General features: G+C 32.2%; 2 protein-coding genes across 3 annotated transcripts in view; one reads left to right on the top strand and one right to left on the bottom strand.

Annotated features, from left to right (window-relative positions):
* Positions 1-27,941, top strand: part of LOC143239578 (nephrin-like) — a 121,701-nt gene that overhangs the window by 43,035 nt on the left and 50,725 nt on the right. The gene's annotated exons all lie outside the window — the stretch shown is intronic.
* On the bottom strand, positions 19,822-26,355 carry LOC143238807 (uncharacterized). The gene is made up of 3 exons (XM_076479354.1): positions 26,099-26,355; positions 20,593-20,692; positions 19,822-19,985 (listed from the first exon to the last, which is right to left on the bottom strand). The coding sequence occupies exons 1-3, from the start codon at positions 26,188-26,190 to the stop codon at positions 19,827-19,829; spliced, it is 351 nt and encodes a 116-aa protein (XP_076335469.1). The 5' UTR covers positions 26,191-26,355; the 3' UTR covers positions 19,822-19,826.

Raw genomic sequence — 27,941 nt, 5'->3', positions numbered from 1 at the left:
GTGACCAGTTTCCATTTCTTTCAGGCTAATTTCTTTCTCGGCTTTGATACGAGCTTGTTCGACCTCGAGATGTTTACGTTTTCTTTCAGTGTCAATAACACTTTGTTCTTTGTCGGATTCTAAGCAAGCTTGATTTTTACAGCTTTGACACGAGCCTACTCTTTCTCGGCTAAGATACGAATTTGTTCGGCCTCGAAGCGTTTATTTTCTTTTTCAGCTTCGATACGAGCTTTTAAAAGCTCATTTTATTTTAGTTTTAAATAGATTTATAAATTATCTTTAACAGTCAACTCCTATTGTCCAGTAGAGATAGTAGAATATTCCATTAATGCTTTCTTAGACTTGTTTGTTTGTTTGAAGATAAGCACAAAGCCACACAATGGACTATCTATACTCTGCCCACCACAGGTATTGACACCCGGTTTCCAGTGTTGTAAGTCTGTAGAAAATTTCCTTATTAATATGTTAACTTCCAAATCTAAAACTTTGGCAATTCCGAGTAATTTACTTTTTTTACCTTTTTGTTTCTTCAAGGGAGTGTGATTCAAGATAATCTTGATAAATAGTCATGATCAAACCTTGTGGGCACAAGCAAATATCAATTGAATTTAAGATTTGAATTTCAATTTGAATCAAAGTTTGTATCTGATTCAGATATCAGAGATCAGCTTCAAATATGTTATGTTATGTATTATAATTTTAAATAGCCTGAAACTGAGTTAAGTTATAATCTAAATTTAGAATTTCGACGTGTATCAAATTTACAACATTTGCCAAAAAGGATACATCAGGTTTTCTTTTCTAATACAAATAATATTTTAATATACAAACAATATTAGAATTTGCAGTGACGGTTATTTCAAATAATGGTTTATGTACAAAAGGTTTATAAACTTACAAATAATGTCGAGTTTTCTTCCTGGTCTGGAACTGCCGTGGTGTCTTGGCCAAGTGATTAAGGCGCTCGACTCGTAATCCTACGGTCGAATCCCCGTCACACCAAACATGCTTGCTCTTTCAGCTGTAGAGGCGTGATAATGTGACGATCATTCTTACTATTCGTTGGTAAAAGAAGTAGCTCAAGAGTTGTCGGTGGGTGGTAATGACTCTCTGTCTCCCTCTAGTCTTAAATTTGATAAATTAAGGGCGGCTAGCACAGATAATCCTCGAGTAGCTTTCCGAAAAATTTACAAGAAACCACACATTTGTGTCTTATCGAGTTTTCACGATGAGTTAATTATTTTCGAGTAGATATTGGTCCAATTCATTAACGGGAGTTAACTAGGTTTTTCCTTATCACAGTTTTTCACAGTTGAAGTTATATAATGTATTTATGAAAATACTAACGTCCAATATTAATCTGCTGGAGTTAAATTTTTTGTAATGTTCGCAATCTGTGAATAGTCCTGGTCAGTATCTAAAGTACCCGATTAGTGAGCGTTAATCACAGTTATAGCTTCTGAGGTTTATAGAATTCCATTGTAGCAAACCAATAGTACGTACTTTATATGTAAAGCGGCTTCACTTTACATAGAAGGTCGAAACGTTGTTCGCTCTTCTATGTTGTTTTCTCAGCCCAAACGAGCCGTTTATACATATAAATTCTCAACAAGTGGGTTTCTCGTCATCACTGAATAGTACGTACTGTTTCTAGGCACGTCGTTTGTTTACATTTATAAGCGCTGGGAGAGTTTCTAGAAGTTTTAGTCTGCACAACAATATTGTTTATACAGTAGCGTTTACGAACACATATATTCTTGATTTTCACACTTAGGAATCTTCTAAAGCTTTAGTGAATATGAAGGCATTCCGCAATACACATTAAACAGTATAAGTTATGTACATTTCAAAATGTAAATTTAACTTAAACAAACGTCGATATTAAATATATAATTGTAAATTCTTCACATCTATTAACACATGCTGATGAGTTACCTAATATATATACATATATATTAGTTAAAATTAATACATTTTGATAAAGTTAAGTAAACAAAATCGCGAGGAAGGACTGTGTTAAAAACTATAAATCCAAACTTCTGACTAATTATATTAGTTTGTTATTACTTAAAAACAAGCCGAAAGAAAAATAAATTAAACAAAAGCTCTGCACTATTTGAAAAGATCCCAGAGTGTAAGTTGAAATGTTATACGTTATAACAAACTGATATATACATATATGGTAAATAATTTATTTATAATATTATATTATTTATTTATTTACGAAATACTTTTATTTTATATATATTGTAGAAACAGTTTCTTCTACTTTGATCACATGTTGTCTTTTTGTTGTTTTCAGTTAGATAAATAATATTTAAATACAGATCGTAGTTTGAAATTTAGAATGCAAAACTTTTCACCAATGACCACCTAATATAAAAAAGAATCTTCTTTGCAAAACAAAACTCGTATAGGTAACACATTAGTATAAGATAATTTATGATTCACACATATAATGCCAAAACCCTTTTTGATTTGATTTTCATTTCAAACTTTCAACGAATAAAGCTTGTTCATACATTTCTTGTTTAAAATATTTTTAAGTAGTAGCTAGAATTTTACGTTGAACCAGTTTATTGGTTCAAATTACTGATTGTGGTTAGTGTAGAAGTTTTCTCAAAAAGAAAGACCCACCTTTCAAAATCATAATAGTAATACACTAATTTATAATGGTTTTTCTCTTATATCAGGTGAATATTTAAAATTATACCTAATGGTTAAATTAAGCAAAAATTAAGGAGAACAAAATATATCTTATTTAAGAAAACTCATTTAGAGGGTCAGTAAATTAAAACATTATAAGATAATAATATCACATGAAGAACCGGACAAAAGCGAAAACGAAAACGTGGAATAATTATTTCAAAATAAATAAAATCGAATAGAAGAAGAAACATATAAAGGAAGGTCGAATGATCAGAAACCAGGTGAAGACACAATAAAAGTTAGTATAATTGCAGTAAGGTAGAATAAACAAAATTAAAAGTCAAATTAATCACAGCTATGATATGCCTAAAAACATTAAACGAAATAATGTCAGCTAATGTTATGCAAAATTAAATATGGCTGAAAATGTTACATGATAAAAGCAAAAGTAAAAATAGGAAGTTCCTAACATTGATAATATCTAGTGAATAAAAATACAACTTATGAATTTCGAAATATATCTGAACTAAAGATAATATTGTAAAAGGTACATTGTAACAAATTGAAATTTATATAACCCTAGGGCAAAAGAAAACACATATGACAAAATATTGAACAGTTAAGCATATCAAAATATTGAATAAATCAAAAGTACTCATCATAGTGAAATTAAACAACCAAACTACATAATACCTATATAATATAAAACTAAACTAAACAGGATGCAGGATGAAATTAATACACTACATGTACCAAATAAAATATATATTGTAAACTATCTAAAATTGCATTTCTTCAAAATGGTAAAAACTCAGTTTAAAAAATCTCGATACAAAAACAATATTGAGCTCAAAATAAAATTCACATAGTACAAAGATCTTAAAATTAGATAGTCTAAACAACAAGGAATAAAACTGATTGAAAAACACTCAAGAAAAAGAAAAAGAAAATCAGAAAGGAAATATATCTTTACATACGGTTCACATATCACGAAAAAGCAATAACATACTACGTAGGACCACATTTCAAGGAAAGGTTCTGAAACCTCTCTTTCACCTCCTGAATATCACTTTCTACAACTAAGATACCTTGTAAGTGACTGATCTACTACTTTTCCTGTTTTGTGTCCCGGGCCCGGCATGGCCTAGCGCGTTAAGGCGTGTGCTTCGTAATCTGAGGATCGCGGGTTCGCGCCCGAGTCGCGCCAAACATGCTCGCCCTCCCAACCGTGAGGGCGTTATAATGCAACAGTCAATACCACTATTCGTTGGTAAAAGAGTAGCCTAAGAGTTGGCGGTGGGTGGTGATGACTAGCTGCCTTCCCTCTAGTCTTACACTGCTAAATTAGGGACGGCTAGCACAGGTAGCCCTCGAGTAGCTTTGTGCGAAATTCCAATTTTTGTGTCCCCGATACTCATTCAGTTCTCAAAACTCAGACAATTAAAATGTTTGAAGTAATTGTATTGGTCTCATCTTGAATGCTGCAGTTGTTAAATTAGCACACACTAGTTTCATTCCCTTATAGTGATAGCACATTTTTCTTATTTCATTTTTCCGTCTAGTTTGAAACATTTTCTCATATTTCGGCATGTAACTGTCCAACGAAAGTGGTTGGTGATCTATTACTTTTTTGGCTGAAAACACATTCTAATTAGTTCATTTACGGCTCCATATCTTAGAAAGTACCTGCATTGTCTGTTCAGCTAAACTGTCAGACTTGATATTACACTGTGAAGTGCCAATTCTATGTATTCAACACTTCACACAACTCTACAACACCTGTTTGTTGAAATTTGTGTCTTGTTCTATATGGATCTTCTCTGGTGGCACTGAAGTTTTACCCATAATTTAACCACCAGATCAGTCTCTAACTACGCTAAAGTATCAATCATCAGCCACTCTGATGAAGCAATTAGTAATGACTGGCACATATTAATTACTTTTGCAGTTTGAAGCAGAGAATGGCTATTTGTAAGTATGATCTCCTAGAAAGTAAAAACTGTAACTTTCTGCTGTAGTTCTCTCTGTCATAGACAGTTTTTATTCGATAGTAGATATGTCACAATCTCCTCGCCATTTTTCAATATCATGTGGCCACAGTAAATGTTTTTATACGTTTGTGACACCCTCTGGTGCCCTTCAGAATTATGAAATGTTAGAAATATTTCCTGCCTTGGACCTCTGATTACAACTAGCGAAGATTGGTACCATATTTTGATTACTTATAATGACAGCACAATATGTCATCTTGCACATACAGCTGACTATACAAATGGTGTGTGTTTTGTGCATCAATACCAAATAGAAAGTAGTACCCATGCGATGTGTAGGTTGTTTAGTTTCTCTTACTAAAATTCTTGACTGTTAGTCACAGTGTCTTTAAAAAAGTAGAATTGCCACTGCCTCTGAAATAGATTTAATCTTTAGTTGTGTCTAACATCCAGAAGTCCAAGAAACAGACACGTTCTCATAGATTGGTAAAATAATCAAGCAATATTTCCATGTTTGTCTTTTTTCAACTAGAGATCTAACCATAATTTTTTTCCTATCATAGAATCATTTTTGAAACTCACTGGCCATTTAATGATACATTCAAATATTAAATTTCATGTAGTACGAAGAACAATAGTAATATTTGACAAGTTCTACAAGAACAATAGTAATGTTTGACAAGTTCTACAAGAACAAGCAGTTTTTATTTCTTTTTTATACAGTATATGTGCTCAGGAGCTGTTAGCAAACAACTCACGTAATGATTCCATGCGCCATAGCATTCCGTACTGCTCTCATATCGCCATTAATATCATTAATACCTCTCGTGAATGGACAATTTTGAGAAGAATAACTAAACATTAGTGTTTTTATCAAAGCATTATTAAAACCACACATAGCTACCAACTTCTACAGTTTCAACAAGTTGCAAATTAACATTACTAAGCCCAGACAGTAGTGTGATTAACTTGGATAAATTAAGCCAAAATATTAATAGTTTAACGCAAAATAAAAATAAACTGGAGAACTCTTGTTTAACTTCAGTCTAGGTTGAGACCTTTACAAATGTAATATCTCGATAATCAGTGGATTTTCCATACTCGCCTTCTGTATGACCAATAAACCACACATTTGTGTATATTTAATGAACATTTTCTTGATTTCAATTTAATTTAAAACCTGCATCTCTATTACAATGATATACCATTCACAGGTTTTCATTGACAGTAAAAACACATGCAACTCAGGTGTCATCTACACAGATGTGACATCTCCCCATAACAGCTTTCTAGGTGTGAGCTCTATCGTCCCATCAAAAGGTTTGCTGCAAAGACTGAATTATGTAATAAAGGATTAATATTGTCAGATGTTTTGCAAAGTCTTAAGTCTAATTTTACTCTTTACTTGGACTGGCAAATTAAAGAAAGCCACTAATAATGTATTGAACCAATTGGTACCTATCAGTATTTCGAGATATTTCTGATATCTGTTCCTATGTTTGTCAAACTATGATTCATATATAATTTTTGTATTCCTTGATTCTTCTTCAATAAGCTGCTAAAAATGACAAAGCTCCTTCTCTAAATGTTCTATCAGTCCGTCATTCAACATCCATCTGACTTCAGAGCTGTAAACATTTCTCGTGCTCCTAGGTTCCCATTAAGTTTTACAGAAAGCTGCAGAAGAAATTTTGTAGTATAGCATGGGTTTTAAGATATTATTTCCAGCAAAACGTTGTTTTTGTGCTCGTACAGTTTGAAGTGATCACACAGAGCAACACGTCGAAATAAGTCGTAGACTGAGACTATTAGGCTTTTCCCATTGAGTTAATGAAAATAGCATGGCATCTAGTGACTTAGTAGAGTTGTATATTTTACAAACTGTCAGTCAGTGAAGCTTTAAAAGTTTCATTTTATTAATGTCATATTCATAGAGAGTGAAAAGTTTATAATTATATATTTTAGTTACTTGTTTTAAAATATATAACAACAACAACAATTACATAAAAATCAAGAATTTGTAAAACTCTGTAACACTTGAAGCAGTTTCGCATTAATGTAACTTGTTATCCAAACGATAAGAAAATTCCTTTACTGTTACAAGCAGTAAAGCTTATCAACAGATACCAAACAATTTTTATGTGTATTTGTGTGTGTTTTCTTATGGCAAAGCCACATCGGGTTATCTGCTTAGTCTACCAAGCAGAATCGAACTCCTGACTGTAGCGTTGTAAATCCGTAGACTTACCGCTGCACCAGCGGAGTACAGCAACTTTCATCAGGTAGAGTCTATTGCAATCAAAACTGAACAAGGCGTCTTAAAATTAATTTAGAAAAGACTCTGCTCTTTCAGTTGGTAAAAAATAAAATCTTGTAAGTTTCGGTAGCAAAAAATCTTTAAAGACAGAGAGTGAGAGAAAAGGACTTCTCTGGCGGGTTTCACAAAGTTATTGTTATTTCAACAAACCAAAAAGAAAAATGCTCGAAATTTATAATTTTGCTGATAATTATGTAAAATGTGTTTTGCTTAGTTAATGTGGTCAAATCTGGTTATTTCTTAAATTGAGAATTTAGAGCTGGGATCAATCTTCATTTCTTGATCATTTTTTGAATAATTTTAAATTAACAAACTATACTTAACTAATATAAAATTTGGTTTATAAACTATGTTTTGGTACCACATCTAATGATAACAAACATTCATTCATTGATAACAAACATGTTAATGAAATGTGAATGTAAAACTAGTAAATTCAATGATATGTTTTCATCAATCACAGAAAAAAAAAATGTAATGTATCTTGAAATTCATAGCAAAATCTTCAAAAAGTAGCCTCAAAAGCCCATGAAATTTAGCACCAATTTTTATATGTTATATGCCTATCAAAGGACAAGTTACATGGTTCAACTGAATCGTTTCTGTTTAGACTACAATCAGGGTTGCATTTAAACTAGAAGATAAATAGCCAAATATCTATTGGCATAACTTAGCTTTAGTATAGTGTCAGTACTGAGAGTAATATCTGTTTGAGCAAGAGCAGTGTTTTCCATAGACAAAATTCAGCGTTTTATGGATCAGTACTATCATCACAGAAAACAGTGACAAAGGCTACGTCTTTAAGACATTATGTAGTACACTGGTCTCGGACCCAATATAATGGACATTATATTTTTTCATAAAAATATAGCTCACTTGTTGCATAAACGACTTGACTATATATTTCTCAACATGTTTCTCATATTTGAGCAAAATTGAGTAACAGATGCTTCCATTACGTGAGTTCAATACCAGGCCAAAAGTAAAGATGTGCCTCTATTCTCTTATCTGTTTTGCTAATAATTTGATGGAACAAAGTTTGCTATAACAGTCTTAGGCAAAGTTCTTTTTGTACAACAAGACTGGTTAATGTCCTTGTTGCTTTAATATCCACTAGAATATTAATCTTAAATCCATGGTTTATTATAATTACACACTAATTATTGATAAGCTCATAATTAACCAAACTAGCTACAACTTCTGTGAGTGTTAGTTAGCGGCTGCTTCTGCATTAAATGACAGTTAGACCCAATTTGATAAAGTAGCTAAAGCTATAGATTAGCGTTCACCCTTTAGCATTTGGTGCTGAGTGACTGAAATGGAATAATCTTACAAACAATGGCTTAGTAATACTCAGTTCAAAGTGAGGTTTCACCTTTCATGCTCTAAGCGTTTTCTCGAAGTCACTTTTGACATGTACTGACTCTAAAAAGTCACATTCTTTTACAGAAACAGAGCGGCTGTATCATCCCATACTATATGACCTAATACGTTGGAACTGTTAATAAATGCTACTGTCACGCCTCTGACGTTGTTTTTCTATCTGCTGTTGTATGATTCTACTCGACTACGTCACATAAAAACAGCCTTATTCAACAAATAATGATACCAAAACCCATATGTTGCGTTATGATTTTACTTTGCTGCTTTCTATAAAGCTGGAAGAGAACTTTATCATGATTAAGAGGTTACATGATCAGGAAACCTTCCTATCCAGTCCATTCGTGTTCTTGCATATCTGAGAAGCTCTCGTAAATAGCAAATATGCTTTTGACCTTTCACCTTTGCCTTATTAAATCTTATCCACATTTTGATATGTATGTTTGCAAAAAAAAATATTTTTTTTTAATTTCTTCTTATGTAACAATGATGTTTATATCAGTATCTGAACATTTATTAATGTTATTCTCATAAATATTAATTCATAATAATGAAGATAGAAATTATTTATTTTTCTGTATGTATAGTTACAAGACCATCAATTTGCTTAATTAGGTTGTTAAGTGTGCATATGAGAACTTTTATTCATTAGCATTGAAAAGGCACTAGCAATAAAAACCCCCACATGATGTTCTCTCACATTAAGTTAATACTAATGATGAAACAGATAACAGCACTAATCATTGGCCATAAGGAAGGTAAGCTTGATCTCTGCTGTTAGAGAATCTACTACATTTTTTACTTCACAACCAACAATATATGTAAATGTAGACTTTGTTTCAGACCAGCGTATAAAAATGCTTAAAAACCTATTTTCGAACTTTCAGAAACATCATTGCAAAGTTAGTTAGAATTGTATATCTAAGTCAATAATTATTAAATATTTCATGAAATTATGAAATAAAATAATTAACATTTCATCAAAAAGTTAAATTTGTTCTGAAGATATATAATTTAGAAATTATAGTAATTTATATAAATATAGAATCACAATATATGGTAAGAAAAGTAGCACACCGTAGTATTTAAACCTAAGAAACCAACTCTCTAAAGATTTTGTAATTCTAAATGATTTTACACCTAGGAAAAGAGAATAAAAATAATAATAGTTCTATTGAAAAATCGAAAAGTTATTCTCATCCAAAATACTCACAGGTGAAATTTGACATGTTGAATTATTATTACTAAGTAAAGAGCTTCTCCCCTACTAAGTCAGCGACAAGTATGAAAAATTATAACGCCAAGAACCGGGTTTTAATACCTGTGACAAGTACAGCACAGATGGATTATTGTGTAGCTTTGTACTTAACAAAAGTAAAGAAAATGTAAAGAGATAAGATTATTTATTGCTATTAAATTTAGAACAAAAGTTTAATGTTTCTTCATATTTTTCATTATTATTCTAGAGAATCTTATGTTTTATTTGTTGTGTCAGTCGCCTAGGGAGATGAAAATTTTAAGGTCTGGAATGACAATTTCAAGAGAAGTTTTTGTTTAATCCAACCCTTTTGTCTGGTTAAATAAATGTGCTCATCATTTGCTATATTTCTTTATAAACCTTTATTTCATTCTTGTAAGACACATCTTACTTTTCAAATTGTAATTTATACTTTCATTTTACTTGGCTTCCTTTCTTTGTAACATTTCGTTTAGATGGCTATAATGTTCTTTATTTAATGTCAAATCTAATACTTATACAAAATATTTCAAGATCCTTTTATAAAATGACTAATAAAAGTAGGTTTACATGTTGTGAAATTTTGAAAATTTACGAAATCTATCACTACATCTGCATACATGAACAAGACTTGATGGCCTGTTAAACATAATTTAAAAAAAAAATTTTTATAAGTCTTATCATTCGAACGTGCAAAACATACAAGTATTTTGCTAATAAAACTTTTTTTATGAATAAGATGAACAACTGGTAGATGTATCAGGGAAGTTCTACGTTTGATTTTACAGTCTTTGATAAGTTATTAAACATAGTTTAGATGAATTCAACAACTTCAGAATTTAATAATACAATAAGGCCACCGATTTCAAATTCCCAAGCTACTACATCACTCACAGAAATATATACAAAGGGAAATAGATTAGTATTTGAGTCAGCATTTTTTAATGATCGATGTAAAAGGAAAAGCGTACTGCAGAGAAACGTTCGGTGGAGTAGAAATGCTCAAAAAAATTGCTGTCTAAGCAAACCACCATTGTATCTAGCAAGGATAAAAACTCTTCAATGTGAGGATTAGTAACAGCTAATAAGATCGTCACGTGCAATAAAGCCAAATGTGTTGGATTGTTTCCTTGATGTTTTTATAGTTATTGAGAAATTTATTCCATTTTCACATTATTAATGCTATTGACTATATGTGAATTTCTTAATATCATTTCATTAAACTTCAGGAAAAACCTGTTGTTTTCTTAATTTCTAGCATAAAAAGCCAAAGAACTACAGAAAAATAAGCTTTTTGTACTTGATTTTTCACAATTTTTGTCTAGAGAATTCAACGTAGGGAAGCAGCATTATTCACTTTCTGAAAAATTAAATCTAAGAGAAACATATATCTGATTTATTTTAAATGCGCTTTATACATTCATACACTTATATGCAAATATGTAAACATATTCAACTTTACACTTTAAAAAATCATTGCGTTTTACAACCAAAGTAGTTTTAAAATTATTTAGAGTATTTACGTTTCAGCGGTAGTCTTTATGTATTGGCATAGGCTTTAATCTAAAATACGTATTTAATATAAGAAGTGTCACCACATTCACAATGCTATAAAATTTATATAATATTGTTTAATTGATAATATACATAAATAATTGTTGTAACTGTAAAATTATTTGCTGTTTCTTTTAAAAGAATAGAAAAATTCTATCACAATGAAAGTTAATGCAGAATTAAATTTTCCTATAATTATCAGCGTTTATTCTTATTACATGTTGTGCTAATATTCGTAAATGGATATGTGGATACGTTTTTAATTCTACAAAAATATTAGATCATATATTTTACATGAGTACAAACAGGCTAACAGAAATTACCTGCCTCGAGTGAACATGTTATTATATAGATACACATTTTACGAGACAATATTACTTTGTTTTTATCATGATAAATTGTTCAGATTACTACAAGAAACACCTAGATAGAATGTCAAGATGAAAAGTTTTGAATTTCTTATGACATTTTTCATCCATATCGTTCATTATTTTACATTCTGTTCGTGTAATTTTTATTATATTAAATGAAATAATAAAACAAATCAATAAGTAGCAGAGTTACCCATTATATTTGCGTATATACTCTCCAAGTAATTTTTTCTTATTCTTGAGGGATTACTCATTTGCACATATAGTGGGAAATTCACACATTTTACCTTAAGACAAATATTTCATTTGCAAATATAATTAAGCAAGTTAGTCAATCTTCTGTTTTTGTTTAATAATGGCCAAGTAACTAAACTACATGCTATATATGTACATGTTTATTTTATTTTGAACGTTTTTGTTACTTCGTTATTTTTAACTGAAAGGTGTTCTCTATAAATTTATATTTTGTCTATTGCAGATTTATATGTGAACAAAAATATTTATACATTGTGCTTAATATTTGTATATGCTTTAGGCAATAATTTTAGTACAAGCAAGTGTATTAACTTCAGTTTGATCACATTCTCAAGCACTTGAATTTATTCATCTCATACAAAATCTGTGGTTCTAAAGATGAAATGCTATGTACTCATACTTTATATCATTTAATAAATGTCGATCAGCAAATGTTATATCTAGCAAAACTTTATTTTAATTAATATGGCAGTTTTATTATTTCTAAAACAAATTAAAGAAGCTCCCTAGTTCATAATTCACCAATAAGTTACGACTGAAATATTTATAAGGGATTTAATTTTTAATAAGCATTTATAAGTCCTATAGAGCTGCACACTTTCTTGATAATCATGAGCAAGAATATTATAGCTATTTCTGGTATTTTTTGTATTATCTCTTAAGCTAATTACTTTTCTTTTATATTGTCTCTTTTATTTTTTTAATTTCGCGAAAAGCTACTCGAGGGCTATCTGCGCTAGCCGTCCCTAATTTAGCAATGTAAGACTAGAGGGAAGACAGCTAGTCTTCGCCATCCACCATCAACACATGGGCTACTCTTTTAATAACGAACAGTGGGATTCACCGTAACATTATATCATTCTCACCGCTGAAATGGCGAGCATGTTTGGTGCGACCGAGATTTGAACCCGCGACTCTCAGATTACGAGTCGAACGCCTTAACACGCTTGACCATGCCGGGCCGTATTGTCTCTTAAACTAATTACTTTCGGTATATCACAGCTATTTGATATAATCACGTTAAAATGAACATCTTATCAAGGTTAATATATGATTTTCATTTAAAAGTGTTTTTACTGCATAAATATATGGATTTATACATATTGTAAAATTCAACATGACTTAAATGACGAAACGTCAAACTTAACCGTGTAATATTAAGTATTACAGTTTCCATTCATACTCTTCTATCTTCAGCTTATCATTTTATGTTAATATGGTGAGAGGCACGTAATGTAAGAACAGCAGGGTAGGTATGCCCCTTCAATTGCGAAGAGGGGATGAATGAGCCAGAATCATAATTAGAGTTATAAGGAAAGAAATACAGGTGACCCAGTTACATTTCATGCAGAGGGTCGTATTTTGTACTTACGCCATTAGTGTCATTCTTCCAACTCTAAGCGTTCTTTGTATCTTACGAGTGATAACCTCATCTAGAATGTTCTGAAGGGGAAGAAAATGATAATAGCTTAAATTGGGTTGAAGAGGGGGTTACGTAAGAAAGTGCGCTCTTACAAGTTGTTAGATGGATTGAGGACTTGTACATTAAGATTAACTTCCATATTAATAATAAACTGTGCTGTTAATATTGAAAAGGCTATTGTGGACTATATAACCAAAGTAAAGTGCATAATATAAACATACATTGTTGGATCTAACTCTAAGAGAATTTTGCTGACTTCATACCTATAAAACAACGTGGTAATTATTCATGTGGCGTGAAAAGAAATGGCATAAGGATGTCGAACACAGTAATTTGCTTGTTCATCAGAAAAGAGTGTTTGTCTTCTGTGATTCATGACCATGTTCGTTTATTCTCTGCTGCTCCACAACAAACGGATAGCGTTTATTGATTAAGGTCAAGCTACAACTGTAATACGACCACCACACAGAGTAATCCCTGTACGAAGAGAAAAATTGCATGATGAGGTTCCTTATATGTTCAAAAATGGTTGAATCCTAGTCGGAATGAATGATGTTCCAAAAGTATTATTGTCCCGAAACCAGATAAAAACAATAGGGTTTCTACAAATTTCAGAAAGTGGATACTATACCCAGAACTGACAAATACCGTATCCCTAGAATAGATGAATATATGGATAAAAGTGAACAAACAAAATATGTTAGTAACTTTAATTTGTTAAAGGTTATTGGCAAGTTCCACACACTAAAAGAGCAAGGATTGTCAGCCTTTATACATCCAGATGGTTTGTGCAATACCTATAGCAATACCTATAGACATTAAGAACCTCTTACTATTTTCCAAAATGTCATGAATAATACTATTTATGAGTTGGACTGATGTGATGTTTATATTGATGAGATTATGGTCTACATTAAACTATATTTGCAATGTGTAAAACAAAGCAAAACTGACAGGTTGACAATAGCTAAACTTACGGTAAATCTTGTAAAGAAAGAATGTGGTATAGCACATAAATAAGAAACACTAGAATATAACTTAATGAGCATATTAATTTCGTAACAAGAGGATTCAAAACATAAATACAACAGTTCATGTAATTTAGATAGATTAATAAATAAATATCTGGCCAGTTGTAATTGTCCTCTATGAATGTTTTACAACTTACTTTAATCTGATGTTGTTATTATATTTTATTTTCTGGCTCTTCAAAATTTGTACAAAGTAAGTTTTCAATAAACGTTTATAACCTGTACACTGAACACTTCGTAACTGAATAAACGATGGAAACACATATTTCTTTCTCTTACTCAAATACATTTTCGTTGAATATAGCTTCAAGAAAAAGGTAAATCATGAAGACAACAACAGCACAAACAGGTCTGAAACTTTCAAATATACAGTAATAAGAAGCAAGATAATTATTCATTAATTTATATAATTGCCTAAACTGTTGTATTTGTTTTTCGAATCTCTACGTTTTTGTGTTTTTTTACTGGTTTGGTTGTTAGATATATCTATTCATAAAATGCAGTTCTCGTGTTTCTGACCTTTACCAGAACAGTTTAGTGTGCAAGTCTTATGTAATTGGACTACAAATTCCGTTCATTAGACGTTTAATGACCAAATTATTCAGATCAACTCCTGCTTTCTCAAGGCAAACTATGTTATTAAACAAACTATATACATGATATTACTAATGTATTGTCTCAAGTTGGATAAAACGGTAACAAAGTGATATTCGTAAAATCGATTTATATTCTATATTTTATGTTTACGATTGTAATAAATAATGTATATATATATGCAATTGCATTAAATTTACCTAAGTAGACGATGGCCGTAACTTTAACTGCTAGAGTATAATTTATTATAAGATATGATGGTCACAGTATCGAAAACATTGCATTAAAAGAGCTGTTTTGTAACTGTGTCGTATTTACTCTTATATATTTGTTTTAATATAGATGTACGTTTATGTTAAATTTATATTTAGAAATAAATATGACTTATATTGTTGAACCTGTATTATGAAATTCACGCAAAGTTGAAAAAGATTCTCGAATGTAAGAATCAACAATATATGTGTATATGTAAACACAAGTGTATTGTCTATATTGTTGTGCAGGCTGAAATTTTTATAAACTCTCCTCACGCTTAAAAATGTAACACGACAAGCGTAGAGATAGCACACAGTATTAATTAGCTGTAATTGGTGTACTGTAAACCTTGGAAGCTATAACTGTGATTAACGCTTATTAATCAGAAACTTCAGGTATTTCACAATAACTTCTTTTATAAATTTCGAACATTACAAACCAGTTAACTTCAGCGGATTCACATTGGACATTAGTTTTTTCACGAAAACATTATATAACCTCAGCGGTGAAAAACTCGACCTGTGATGCACGAAGAATACAGAGCTATAATCAACAAAGAGCGAGCTAGCTTACCGTTAAATGATTTGTATCTACATCAACTCAAGATTGATTCGTTCATCGTGAACTCTCGATAAAACATCAAGGAAGTTCCGTACTAGACAAACTATTCAATACTGTTTGTAAATTTCTTAAACTTTTGTACATACATCATTGTTTGTAATAACCGTTACTGTAAATTGTATTATTATTTGTATATTAAAATATATTTGTACTAATAAAGAAAACTTGGTGTATCAGTCTTGTTTACAAGTATCATAAACTAGATACATATCGACTTTTCTGTTTGACTTCTAAATCTAAATTACAATTTAACTCAGTTTCATGCTATTTTAAATTATAATAGGTAACACAGTTAATCGATTTTAAAAGACTAAGTTTTGATAAAATCTGAAAAAAAAATATTTACTTTGAGAACTAATTGCTTAGGTTACAATTGAAATAGGATTTGTTTCATGTTTCTCATTATTTTAGTAATCAACCTTCTAGGTCTGGGATCAACTGTGGAGGAGCTAAACATTCAGTTCAGGAACTGTAATATAATAATTCCTGGTAGAGATCGGTAAATATTGTCATTCATAGCTCTCAGGTCATGATAAAAAGACCACGAACAAAGAGCGGTCACTTTACAAATTGCATTATTTTAGAATGCCAAAACTGTCATTTTCTTTCAGAATATGTCATGTTCGGAACGGCTAATAGTTCAATAAATGTCTCACTATATCATGATATAACGAATAACTAAATAATTCCTGAATATCACGGTTTTATCTAACACTGACAACGTTGATGAGTTAGATGTCTCAGCATATTCTGTGTGGTACCACTGGTAAATAAAAAAACAATGCCGTGATGTGTTTTGTTTTATTTTTCTGTCGTGGAAACTTCTTTATGAAATCGTCTTATTTTGAAACTTTTACTTTTTCATTACAAGATCAAGTTTACAATGACTATACCATAAAAATTGGATCTCAGTTATTAAAATTATATTTTAATTACTTTGGAAGAAAATATCTTCCCTTGTCTAACACTAAATATGAATAAAAAGAATAAACCCAATTTTTTACCTGTTTAACCATTACGTTGTAAAGAGCTTGTAAAGGCAAAGAAAAGAAGACATTGTACTTTAAATGTGTTTTGTCTTTATTCCGTTATAACTGTTTCAATATTTTACAGTATTTCATGTTTAAAGCGTATTTTGAAAGATGTCCGAACTTACCTCGTTTCAAATTTCGTTAAATGGGAAAAATGATGGCAAGCCTTAAATACGATTTTTTTTGGATTATAGAAAACTTTTATTTGTTTACATATACTTATATGAGCGTGCATTTTCTCATAACCGCATTAAATGTTAATAATTAATGATATATACATGTTTATTTCCTTGGTTATTTTTTGCTGTATAGTGCAAATTATGCCAAGGTAGAAAAAAAAATGGTGTTTTTCTGTAGTTTCTCTTCCATATTTTTTGTTTTTTCTTCTTCCAAACACTGTTCAATCGAACACCATTCGTTCATTTATCAACACATTGGTAGGATTATGTCTTGGTACAATACGTTCAGACTTTTTTGTTTGTTTGTTTACTTTGTGAAATTAAAAAACAAACAAACTAAGCATTGTATGGGTGCAAAAATCAAACAACCTAAAAATGTATATTTTAAACTCATATACAATCATACTTACGGAACAAATATATACATTCAATTCCAAATTCATTGGCATATAAATCAAAGTTGGATTTGCCCATTTTAAGTTTTTATAGAGAGTGAGAGTTTACAAAAAACAACTTTTGGTTTTTTGGTTGATTACTTGGTCATATTTTGAGCAGTTTATACGGGTTTGACTTTGGTACAAAAATACTTTTCTACAGACTCCATGTCTTAACAAATTAAATTTCTTGTTTTATTGGTTATAGGAAAGTCTACTTACCAAAAAACATAGTTTTAGTATATGTTGTTGTTTTTTGACAATTAATTATCTGCATTTCGGAAAATTTATGTGAGATTTGGCACAAAGATATCTTTTTTGCAGGTTCCAAGCAATAATATCGATACTTTTTTATTTTTCTCTTTTCACGATATTATTTTGTCCTGTTGGCGCTGCGTGGATGAGAAATGGTACATTCGCTCGCAAATGTTGGCCTTCTTAATTAAAATGTAATACTCACATCCAATTAAAATATTTTGATCTGCGCTTTGTTAGTCAAGCTCTAGGCAGTTTTCTGAATTTATCAAATTAATGTAATTGCATTATAAGCAAAAGTCATATTTTAAGATCTGAGATAAACAACAAAGTAATTGAACACTTTAATTTTCAATTTTGTTTAAGCTTATATTTGCTGATAATTATTCACTATAGATAACCCAGCAACTACAAGCCGATTTTGTTAAAGTCAACAGTTCTAGGTTTGTATTAAAGTATGGTTACAAAGTGTACTCATTTGGATAAAGAATACCTGCCATTCACGTGTCATCTTTAGAAATATTTAGTTAAATACAAAACTTCGACGCTAAAATTACGAAACACTTTTTTATCAGTTCTTACATATTTCAATACATGAATAGATAGCAGATGAATAACAGAAACCCAAATCTTATGTTTTCTAGGTTTCGACAATAACTGAGAGAAATTCTGCTCGTTCTCACTCAAAATAAGAACTAGTCAAGGCGGCGACTTTTGAATAGTAAATCAGGTAGTCAATAAAATCGATGACTACCTAATATGGCTATTAAAGATTAGTCATTGTTACTATTGTGTAGTCAGATGATGTTGGCAGGGATAACTGGCAGGTAATAAATTTCACTGCTCTATGATGATCGTTATAATTTTTGTTAGGTAGTCATTCTGACCAATGCGGACTACCTGACAATAGTTTTATTGCCTACCTGGAAACCACTACAGAGTAGTCATGGCATAGTCTGTGTGACCCGATTCGTCCAAGAAGCGGTTGTCATTATGACCATCCATTAAAAATGAACTGTTGTCATTAAGACTATCCAACGACTATGGAAGATAAGTCATGTTGACCCGGTGAGGACCACCTCTGCAATGTCACTGTTAGGCAAAAAGACTATCTTCAGTTAGTTGTGGTCAGCAGAACCATCACTGAGCAGTTAACCCCGCAGCCACCTGATGATTCAACCTAAGTCCCAGTAACCTGCCACCATCCTGAAAAATATAAAATGCATTTTAGTAGCACCATTTTTATTCCAAACTGAATACAAGTGTATATCAATATACATGTACAAAATTAAAATTAAAAATGCAGCAACAATTTGAAAATAAACAACTGGATTTTTACACTCGGTTTTTGAAAATTCTCCTGGATCAAAATACACATGATAAATTACTGTTACCAGATCTAATATAACCTTATGGCTTTGAACACTTTCCTTTTCCTTTCCCTTTGGACGTTTTGACAGATTTCCCGCTGCTATGTTTTATGACATTCAAGAGATCAAGCAACTGAAGAACACATCTGTCTGCATTTTTTTCAGATTTGGTAATTTTCCTGGACTCAGCATAGAGCTTCAGAACAACTCTTTCAACAAAGTTGAAAGTTTTCTTGAGTTTTGTTGGAAATGCAAAGTTGAAGGTATAAAAACTCGCTATATACATAGTGAATGCTTCCACAAAATCTTCAGTGGCACAAGTATCAAAGTCATCAACATTTAGTTTGAATTCCTGATTACAAAACTGATAAATTGAACCACATTGAATGTATATACAACTCTCAGCAGGTTTCCTAACTTCAGTACCCACTATGATACTTTCACTTTCTTTTAGAAGAAAAGGAATATCAAGAATGGCAATACTAGATGTAACATCGGGCATGTGTGAGGACTGTTTCATAAGAAAGGCTAGCAATAGATTATTTTCTGGTGATATGTTTCTATCCTGCAGGTGACAATTTACCGAGTCCTTATATTGAGAAAATTGGACACTCCTTTTTCTGCATCATTTCCTCGCCGCTTAAATTCATTCAATAGCTGTGCTAGTGATGCTACAAGGAAAGGATAATGCTCTATAAGTTCACTGACAGGAGTGTTGTCAATTACCAGTTTTCTTCGATCATGCAGAGTTTTGTCCATAATCAAGTCCACTTTACAAAGATCACCCTTTTTCTGCAATGCAGACGAGTTTTCATCCATCCTTGTGTTTATCGGTGGAAGTTACATCCTCCCCAACTGGCTTTTCACACAAGTATTGCTTTAATCCATATAGCCTCTGTTCTGAGATGTGACTTGGATATGGGATTTCATCTGTTGCAGTTTTCGTCTTTTTCTTTCTTTTTTGGATTTAGGCAATGATGAATCCTTCTGCTTTCTATTATCCTGGAATTTCTGACGAAGCCTCATCCTCCACAGCTCCTGCAATTAGAATTGACAGAATTAGTTCTATTAAGAATGAATAACAAAACTGTCCTGGTATAACTATAATTATTTTAAACAATATTTCTTTTAAACCACTTTTGGCATTTTTCAGGTTTAATCTGAGAAACTGAAAGTCGTACACATACTGGTTAATAAATTAGTTGTACGAGTTCACCTTGGCAATGTATTATCTTTAGCGTCAAATTAGTTGAGTCATGTTACATCGTATACAAACAAAACAAATATTTCAAAGTATCAAAATAGTATTTTCCACAGCCCCTCCTTGGTAGATAGATGTACTTGGGTGTATTTTAAAAAAATATAACTTCCCACAAAATATTCACTTGTTTCTTCACTAATATTACGCAACACAAAAATGCCATTTAATTTATTTTGTAACTAATGGACATATTTATTGCAGAATACATTTACACCCTTATAAGCTGGTGATATGATCATTCCTGCTATGCACTTTAGGACGAATTTTATTGGGCTCATTGGCTTTTGGGCTCATAAAGTCAAATGTATAGATAAAAGAATATATTTATGATCAAAATATATTTCACAACAAACATAACATAATGCACATGTGGATAGTACTTACACGAACACCTTGGGGTGCTAGATTTGGGGCATCTAACAGCTGAGGGTAGCGCTTAAATATTTCATCCACTACTTGGTCATACTGCCTTGGAGTGGGATATCTGAAAAATAGAGGTTGGGCAGGCTATCAAGTACAGATGAAAACATCTGAAGAGATATAATTACACGCTTGTAATCAGAAATGGTACACATGGTATTCACTGCACAGCACTTACAAGGTATAGTTGGAAACCTCAGTGTAGACTGCATCCAGTAAATGGACGCGACCTTTTTTCTCAACAGGCTTTCTTTGCGACAACAGCAAAGCAGTAGATCTAGGCAGACTTGACAAATTTTCCAGCTTAAAGGGTACTGGCCAAGGCTTGAATGCCAAGATGCTGACCAAAGAAAATATCAAATAGTTCAAGACACTTACAAATTGGTGTTGACAGATTGCAATGGAATACTAACTAAGGCATAATTGTCTCAAGTGAAAGATGAAACTATTTCTCCAACAGATTGAAAGATCTGTTTGACATTCATTAGGACATATCCTACCATAATGATATGGACTGAATTTGTACTAACTAAGGCATAATTGTCTCAAGTGAAAGATGAAACTATTTCTCCAACAGATTGAAAGATCTGTTTGACATTCATTAGGACATATCCTACCATAATGATATGGACTGAATTTGTTCAGTACTGTGACCGGGTGAAGGTGCACTCTGCTTGCTTGAAGGCACTTCAGGGTTTGGTGGATTCTGGTCAAAAATAAAATTTTAACGGGTTTAAATTTGTAATAAAAAATTAACAACACTAATTGTGCTCTGTTGAATAATGTTTATTGAACAATTTTACCTCTTTTCTTTGGAATAAAAAGTTTTTGCAGAGTGATTATAGTCACTCAAATTTAAATGGGTTATGCATTCCTACAAACGACTTACCACAACAGCTATCTCTCCGTCAGAGGCCCCACCATTAGAAATGAGAGAAACGCGCAACTTTGCTCGTGGTTTTTGAATGTCAGACCTTTGAACATCCACCCAGTTCTGCCAGTCTTCCATGTACACTTGAGCTGACAAGTTGGTAGCATCTACATCCAGAGTTAGGTTGTCAGAAATCTTACTGGGCAACAATCCCAGATCATCCACTAGCACTACATTTTTTTTTAAAGTAGATAATGTGGTAGGATAAATCCATCTCTCTGGAATCTAAAAGTATTGTACTGATCAAAAATGATTTATATGTATACACATGCAGAAAAGTTGTCATTGAAGAACAACTACAAAAACACCAAAAAAGACATTAAATTTCTATAAAGTTACCATCAGCAGGACTGGTATAAATCAGCTAAATAAGTAATTTGGTTTCTTTTCCTAACAACTAGTAACCCTTTAAAGGTGAAAGCAAATATAAGTAGTCTGACCTCAATAGATGATGATGATAGTGGTGATTTTGGTGCAATTATGTATGATACATATTAATACCACACAAGTTCTTTCTGTTTGAAAATTTTGATAACATTTGTCACAAAAAGGCAGAAACAAATTTACATGAAATATGTCAAATCTTTTGATGAAATTTGTCACTGAAAGGTACACACCAAGTTACATAAAATAAGTTAAAATTTACCACTGATTACAGAGTTCTGTTTAAAATTTGTCATCATTCAGTCACCACGAATGTAGTGATGTAGGATGATCATATTTTCAACTTTGTTCACATAACAAGGCAATGATCATAAAGATCTGAAATGCTCAAGAACTCATAGCTTCTCATTGGCTCTATAATGTAAGCATGAAGATGTCTGTGATAATCAACAGTTTGGTTTCTTTGACAATACAAAAAAGGTTTTCCCTAAAGAACAAAGCAACAGATCACTGAAGAAAATTGAAAACTGTCGAACTCATAGCTACTGACAACAATTGTCCCTGTGTTGTATGTGAGGCAGTTGACTGTACAACCTGATGCTTTAATAAGAAAATCGCCTTCCCCAACAAATGCACTGACAAGGTTTCGCTCTTCTCCGAGTGAATTCACAAGTAATTCGACAGGATTAGTCAGGTCAAAGGCACCTATTCAAAAAAATCCATTGCTTTCCAAATGTGAACAAAAGTTTATACTGGTGTCTCATTGCCACTGTTTTGGCTAGATTCCTCCTGTTTTTGGTACATCTTGCAACATCAACAAAGAACTATGTTTGGCCTCAAATCTCATAGTCCACACATTCTTCAGTGGACCAAATCTGCGGGACATCTCTGGGTAATGCAAAGTAAAATATCTCTTTGACTTGACAGTTCTATTTGGAAATTCTTTTTCATAAAGAGAATGGAACTGTTGTATCATATCACTTAAGAATTCAGTGCTTGCACCTGACATTGATGGACACATTATCAATTCTACCATATTCAGCAGAGCCAACAGAACTTAACATTTGCTGTTTCCTTCTGGCACTGCATCACCCACCAGTAACAGAAATAACCATAAGAGACACCAAACTTGCACAGCTTTTTGCTTAATGTGTACAGACCCTCTCAAAATAACAAGCTCAGGCCTATTGATTTTATCAGTTCCTTTGTAGTCGAACTCCTTCACTCTGCCTGTAAGGTACTGAAGGCTGAAGTATCCAGACAAGACATACTGATCTATGAGTGAGTAAAACTAAAATTTCTGACACCAAACTAGATTAAAAAAAGTCATGTAATATATCAGGTGGTAGAGCATTTGCCACATGAAATTGCTGCAGAACGTTCAGGGTCGATCTTTTTTAACCCCATATGTACTTGAGAAAGTCGGTTCAGTTTCGACCATTGCAACTTGGTAATTGTAGGATGCAATAGATCTCTCTGGACATTTTAAAATATCAGTCAACTTTCTTAAATCATCCCAAGTTACCATGCAGAATCTACATGATTTGAGAGCATAAAATGATTCAAGAAACCCTCCAATAGCATGGCTTTCCAAATTATCTGCAATAACAACAAGAGGTGCATCTCTGAATTTCAATGTTCTCTCTGGTTTGACAATGTCAATATGGATGTTTTCAAAAAAAATAGTTCTTCAATCAAAGGTCTCATCACTGTATTTAGCCCATGTTTTTGGGTTTTTTTACATTTTCACTCTTCACCAAGATTACTAAGAATATACAATGAAGCTGAGATCTCAAAGCATGTTCAATATTGCCTAACTGATAGTAAAAAGCAGCATATTTGTAAGCAGGAGCTCGAATTACAGCATGGTTCACAGCTGTAAACTCGTCAAAATAGAGAATGATTTGAAAAGCAAGGGAAGTTTCTTGCCAGAATGGATGTTTTTTGAAATGTTCACAATCAACGACATCTCTAAGACAATCATCAGCTGACTGGCGAAGATAAACAACCTGGCTAAAAATATCATTTTCAAGCAAACACTTCAGAGTATTTAATAAAGAAACATACTGCATTGTGTCATGTTTCCCATCACCAACAATTCCCAGGTCATACTCAACAGGTTTTACAAATGCCAAATTATCTTCAGTGTAAGACTGGAAATTATTGTGGTCAGTGAAATTTTCAATCGTGCAATGAAAGTCAAGACTTTCTTTCTTGCAAGCTTCCATCACTGCAACTATAGTATTTCTAGGAACCCCCTCACTGATCAATGTTATTTTTATGGTTTGGAAAATTTGTTCATCTTTGGCAGCCATAATATAACAGGACAAATTTAAAAAATGACTTGTAGTTTTGTAAGTAATTTTTCATTTTCACGCAGCTGCAAAATTGTTTTAACTAAGATTCTTCGCTTGTCTGCGACAACCATTTCCTTATTACCATCAACTGCCTTATCACTGTCAGAGTTATTATACCTCTGTTCCATAAAGTACTCAGCACATTCACCAGCAGCTTCATTATCATGTATACTGGTAGTAGCAAACCATCCCTGCCTTTTATTTATATGTCTTTTCAAACATTTGATGCTTTTAAATGGTCTTTCACATCCATTAACACCACATGGGACAACAAATCCAGGCTCATGCTCATGAACCAAAGAAATATGAGAAAAAAACTTTGCTAAAATGCCTAACCTTATAATTACATTTAATACAAGGGAAAATATTGAAAACTTCTGACTGTTCTGCCATGTTTAACTTCAAAGTTTACCACACTTTACAGTGTCTATTAATAAATATCATGCAAGACATGCATCCAAATGTCACGGGTTTTCATTCTGGAACGTAAAATGTATCATTTATTTAACTAAATTTAATGATAAATTTCAAAAATAACAACTAACAAATGTCGGTCGCCCGCGAATCGACGGTGTATCCTCGAACTTGCTCTCAATCTAGCGAATAAAAACGTACTTCAAAATGCAAATTCTTGCCACAAACCCCCCCCCCGGTGGCCAAAAACATTCATTGGCCAGACCTCAACCTAACTAACATATTCACCAAATTGGACAGAAATTCGAAAGGAATTGTGGACTGTAGAGTGAATACAAAGAAATATCTGCCGACGCATGCGCACCTGATCCACAGTATCCTCCGATTTTTGTACGGATATACAATATTTATTATTTCAACTACACAACTCGGTTGACTCGATGCAATATCCCGCGGGTCCTACATTTCTCTCACCGGTATGGATGTGGTATGGATTATGGGAGGGACCCAAAGTCTGAGAAAATTCTCTGGAAGCAAAGAAGGGAGAGGGGTTGGGGTAACATTTTGCAGGATCACAGGCCTTCTATTCATAGTGTACAGCCTGGCGCTGGCTCCTATCTCGCACCGTTCGATTTCAAAGTATATAGTTTAAAAATTTAAATACATTTTGTACCTAAAGAGATTTCTAGATAGTTTGTAATATTAAATTAAAGAAACACACATTAAACACATTATATATGTTTCACTTTTTCGCTGTTTTCAAATGATTTGACCTACCGTCCCCATTTGTAACTCCATTGTTGACTGTGTCAGTGGATCCCGCCATAATACACACGTCGCATAAAGTGTGCACGCTTTAATATTTGTAGCTCTGCTGATTTATTAAAAATAAGGATTTATTATTTACGTATTATCGTATGTCATCTTCCTTTATCAAATGTTTATAAAATAATAACATACGAGGTCCGTTTTAATGAGTATAGAACTTTCATCTGAGTAGCGGTGGCCGTAACAAATCTTTTTAGCAGTGATGTACTTGGCGCTAAATTTAACAGAGCAGCAACATGGATCATTGCGGGCTTTTGATTTTACCACAGGACATGCATTCAAGATACCAAATATGTGCATTTGTGATGTCAAGACTGGGGAATGTTTTCAATTTCATACTTGCTTCAAAGCATTACCTAAATATAAATATTCCTACTCTACTACAACTAGACTACAGTAGTACAGACCTACACAATGTAACGGGCAACTATCCTTGTTTACACATAACGAGTTGTACAAAAAAATACGGATGGATTCACTTCCGCTAATCTAGAAAGTTAAACATTCGTATTCTTATATTGTTGATTGAAATACGACATAAATGATTAATATTTACCTGGATTTCTTCTTTCCGTCATCTGCGCGGTCGTATGGTAATTGGGTAATGACAGTACAAGTTTCGGTTATTATAAATTCTATAAACGTCATATGTATTTCTCCAATGTGCGACAAAATACAAAATATTGCTGTGTGTGATTTCTCCCCTCCCCAGCCTCCCTTTCGGTTTATAGTGTCATTCCTACCTTCGGCTGCCGCTAAGGAGTGGACCGTGCCGTCTTCACTCCCCCCCGTGTATGTATTGTTGTATGTGAGCCCCTAGATCCCCTCTCGACCACCTTGAGAAATGATCAACCTCTGTCCTCAAATAACACTTACAGCTCTCCTTGCACAAGGAACTCCCGCCTTCAGATAAACCTGACCTGGTACACCCCTCTGGAAATGAGCTAATGTAGCTGCTTTCCAGTTGTACTCGACGAATCGGATGCATTTCCTGGACGTGTAGTGTCAGCGCGAGTGTTGCCCACGTGGGGAAAGCTTATTTCAGTCATAACTTAAATCTTTGTGGATTGTAATAATAAATACATTGATTATTGGATTTTATATTTGTAACACAATTGTAAAATAAAACAGTGAAGAAATAGTAGTGGTCAATAAATAAGATTTATTTAGGTAGGATTTATTTTGTGTGAAAAAAATTTATTCTCCCCAAAAATAAAAGTAAATAAATAAATAAATTCTTGCAAAGTTTAGCCCTGGTCACGTTTTAACTGTTCTATTTATGGAACAAAATATGTGTGTTTATGACTATAATGCTACATATTTATACAACTAATCATTTGATTTTCGTTTTTAAATTAATATTTTACCTTCCCATATATTTATAATTGTTATAGTGTCATAAAACATTAGTATTAAACGGGCTTGTTAAGAACGTACACATTATAACAATATACTTATTGGTATTGCAATCTTATTGTTGGTAAAGAGTGCGAATATTGAAGGATAGAGTAAAACAATGAGGAAATGAAGATGTTACACTGTATATATTGTTTGTTTCTAATTGTTAAAAATGTCCCATGAAACATTTTTCATGCTTTATTGTTTTAAGCATAATATTTACAGTCTTTAAAACTGCTGTTAAACGATCTTTTAATCTGTTTTTGTTTTTGTAGCATTTTGAGATATCCTTTTTTGAATTTCTTAGGAATCACATTAAATAACTTTTTCTATTATATATATATAATTGTGTTCCATGTCGTGTAGAAAACTAATTTAAGTACAAAGTTAAAAATATTATTTCTTAATGTCGTAAGTTGCCGTGTGAACGTTGAAGATGGAGATGCATTTGAAACCAATAGACTTAACGATTTTCATAAAACTCACATTAAACTCTAGATGTTTTACTCACATTTTTCTTTACTTTTCTAGTATTGATTTCAACTCAGAAATGTTTAAAAATTAAGATCTCAGGTTCTCTAGCAGACAAAAGACATATCTGAAATAGTATTTTTTACTCTTATCAGATTTGAAATCCATAATGGAGAAATTAGAAAAGTAAGCGGCAACAAGAATAAGAACTTGCTGTCTAATACTAAATCATTGTGGACAAATGAATTTATTTGATTACAGAACATTACTCGCTTTACAATATAATTTTATCCAAACTCTAATATGTTTGAAGATTGACTTCTACTGTTACAAAAATATATTTAATTATCAAAACTCTTGACACATGCTTAGTACTTATTTACTCATAATGAAAATGGGACTTGCAATTGTATTGTAAGTTTAAGTCAAATACAAACGCTAACTAGCAAGACATATCTTTCATTTAGATAAGATTAATCGGCCATGTCGTTATTAATATAAATTCAAATATTCTTTCACATGTTTATGTC

This window comes from Tachypleus tridentatus, chromosome 13, assembly GCF_004210375.1.
Source record: "Tachypleus tridentatus isolate NWPU-2018 chromosome 13, ASM421037v1, whole genome shotgun sequence".
In the NCBI taxonomy this organism is placed as follows: domain Eukaryota; kingdom Metazoa; phylum Arthropoda; class Merostomata; order Xiphosura; family Limulidae; genus Tachypleus; species Tachypleus tridentatus.
This window is presented reverse-complemented; position numbering and strand designations above follow the sequence as displayed.

Bases quoted from the DNA above. Each gene is read 5' to 3' on its own strand.
- LOC143238807 (XM_076479354.1), bottom strand. From the start codon at position 26,190: ATGACGTTTATAGAATTTATAATAACCGAAACTTGTACTGTCATTACC. The intron at 20,693-26,098 runs GTAAATATTAAT...TCTATTTTTCAG, and splicing joins GACGGAAAGAAGAAATCCAG to ATATCCCACTCCAAGGCAGT. The intron at 19,986-20,592 runs GTAAGTACTATC...TTCTAATTGCAG, and splicing joins TAGCACCCCAAGGTGTTCGT to GAGCTGTGGAGGATGAGGCT.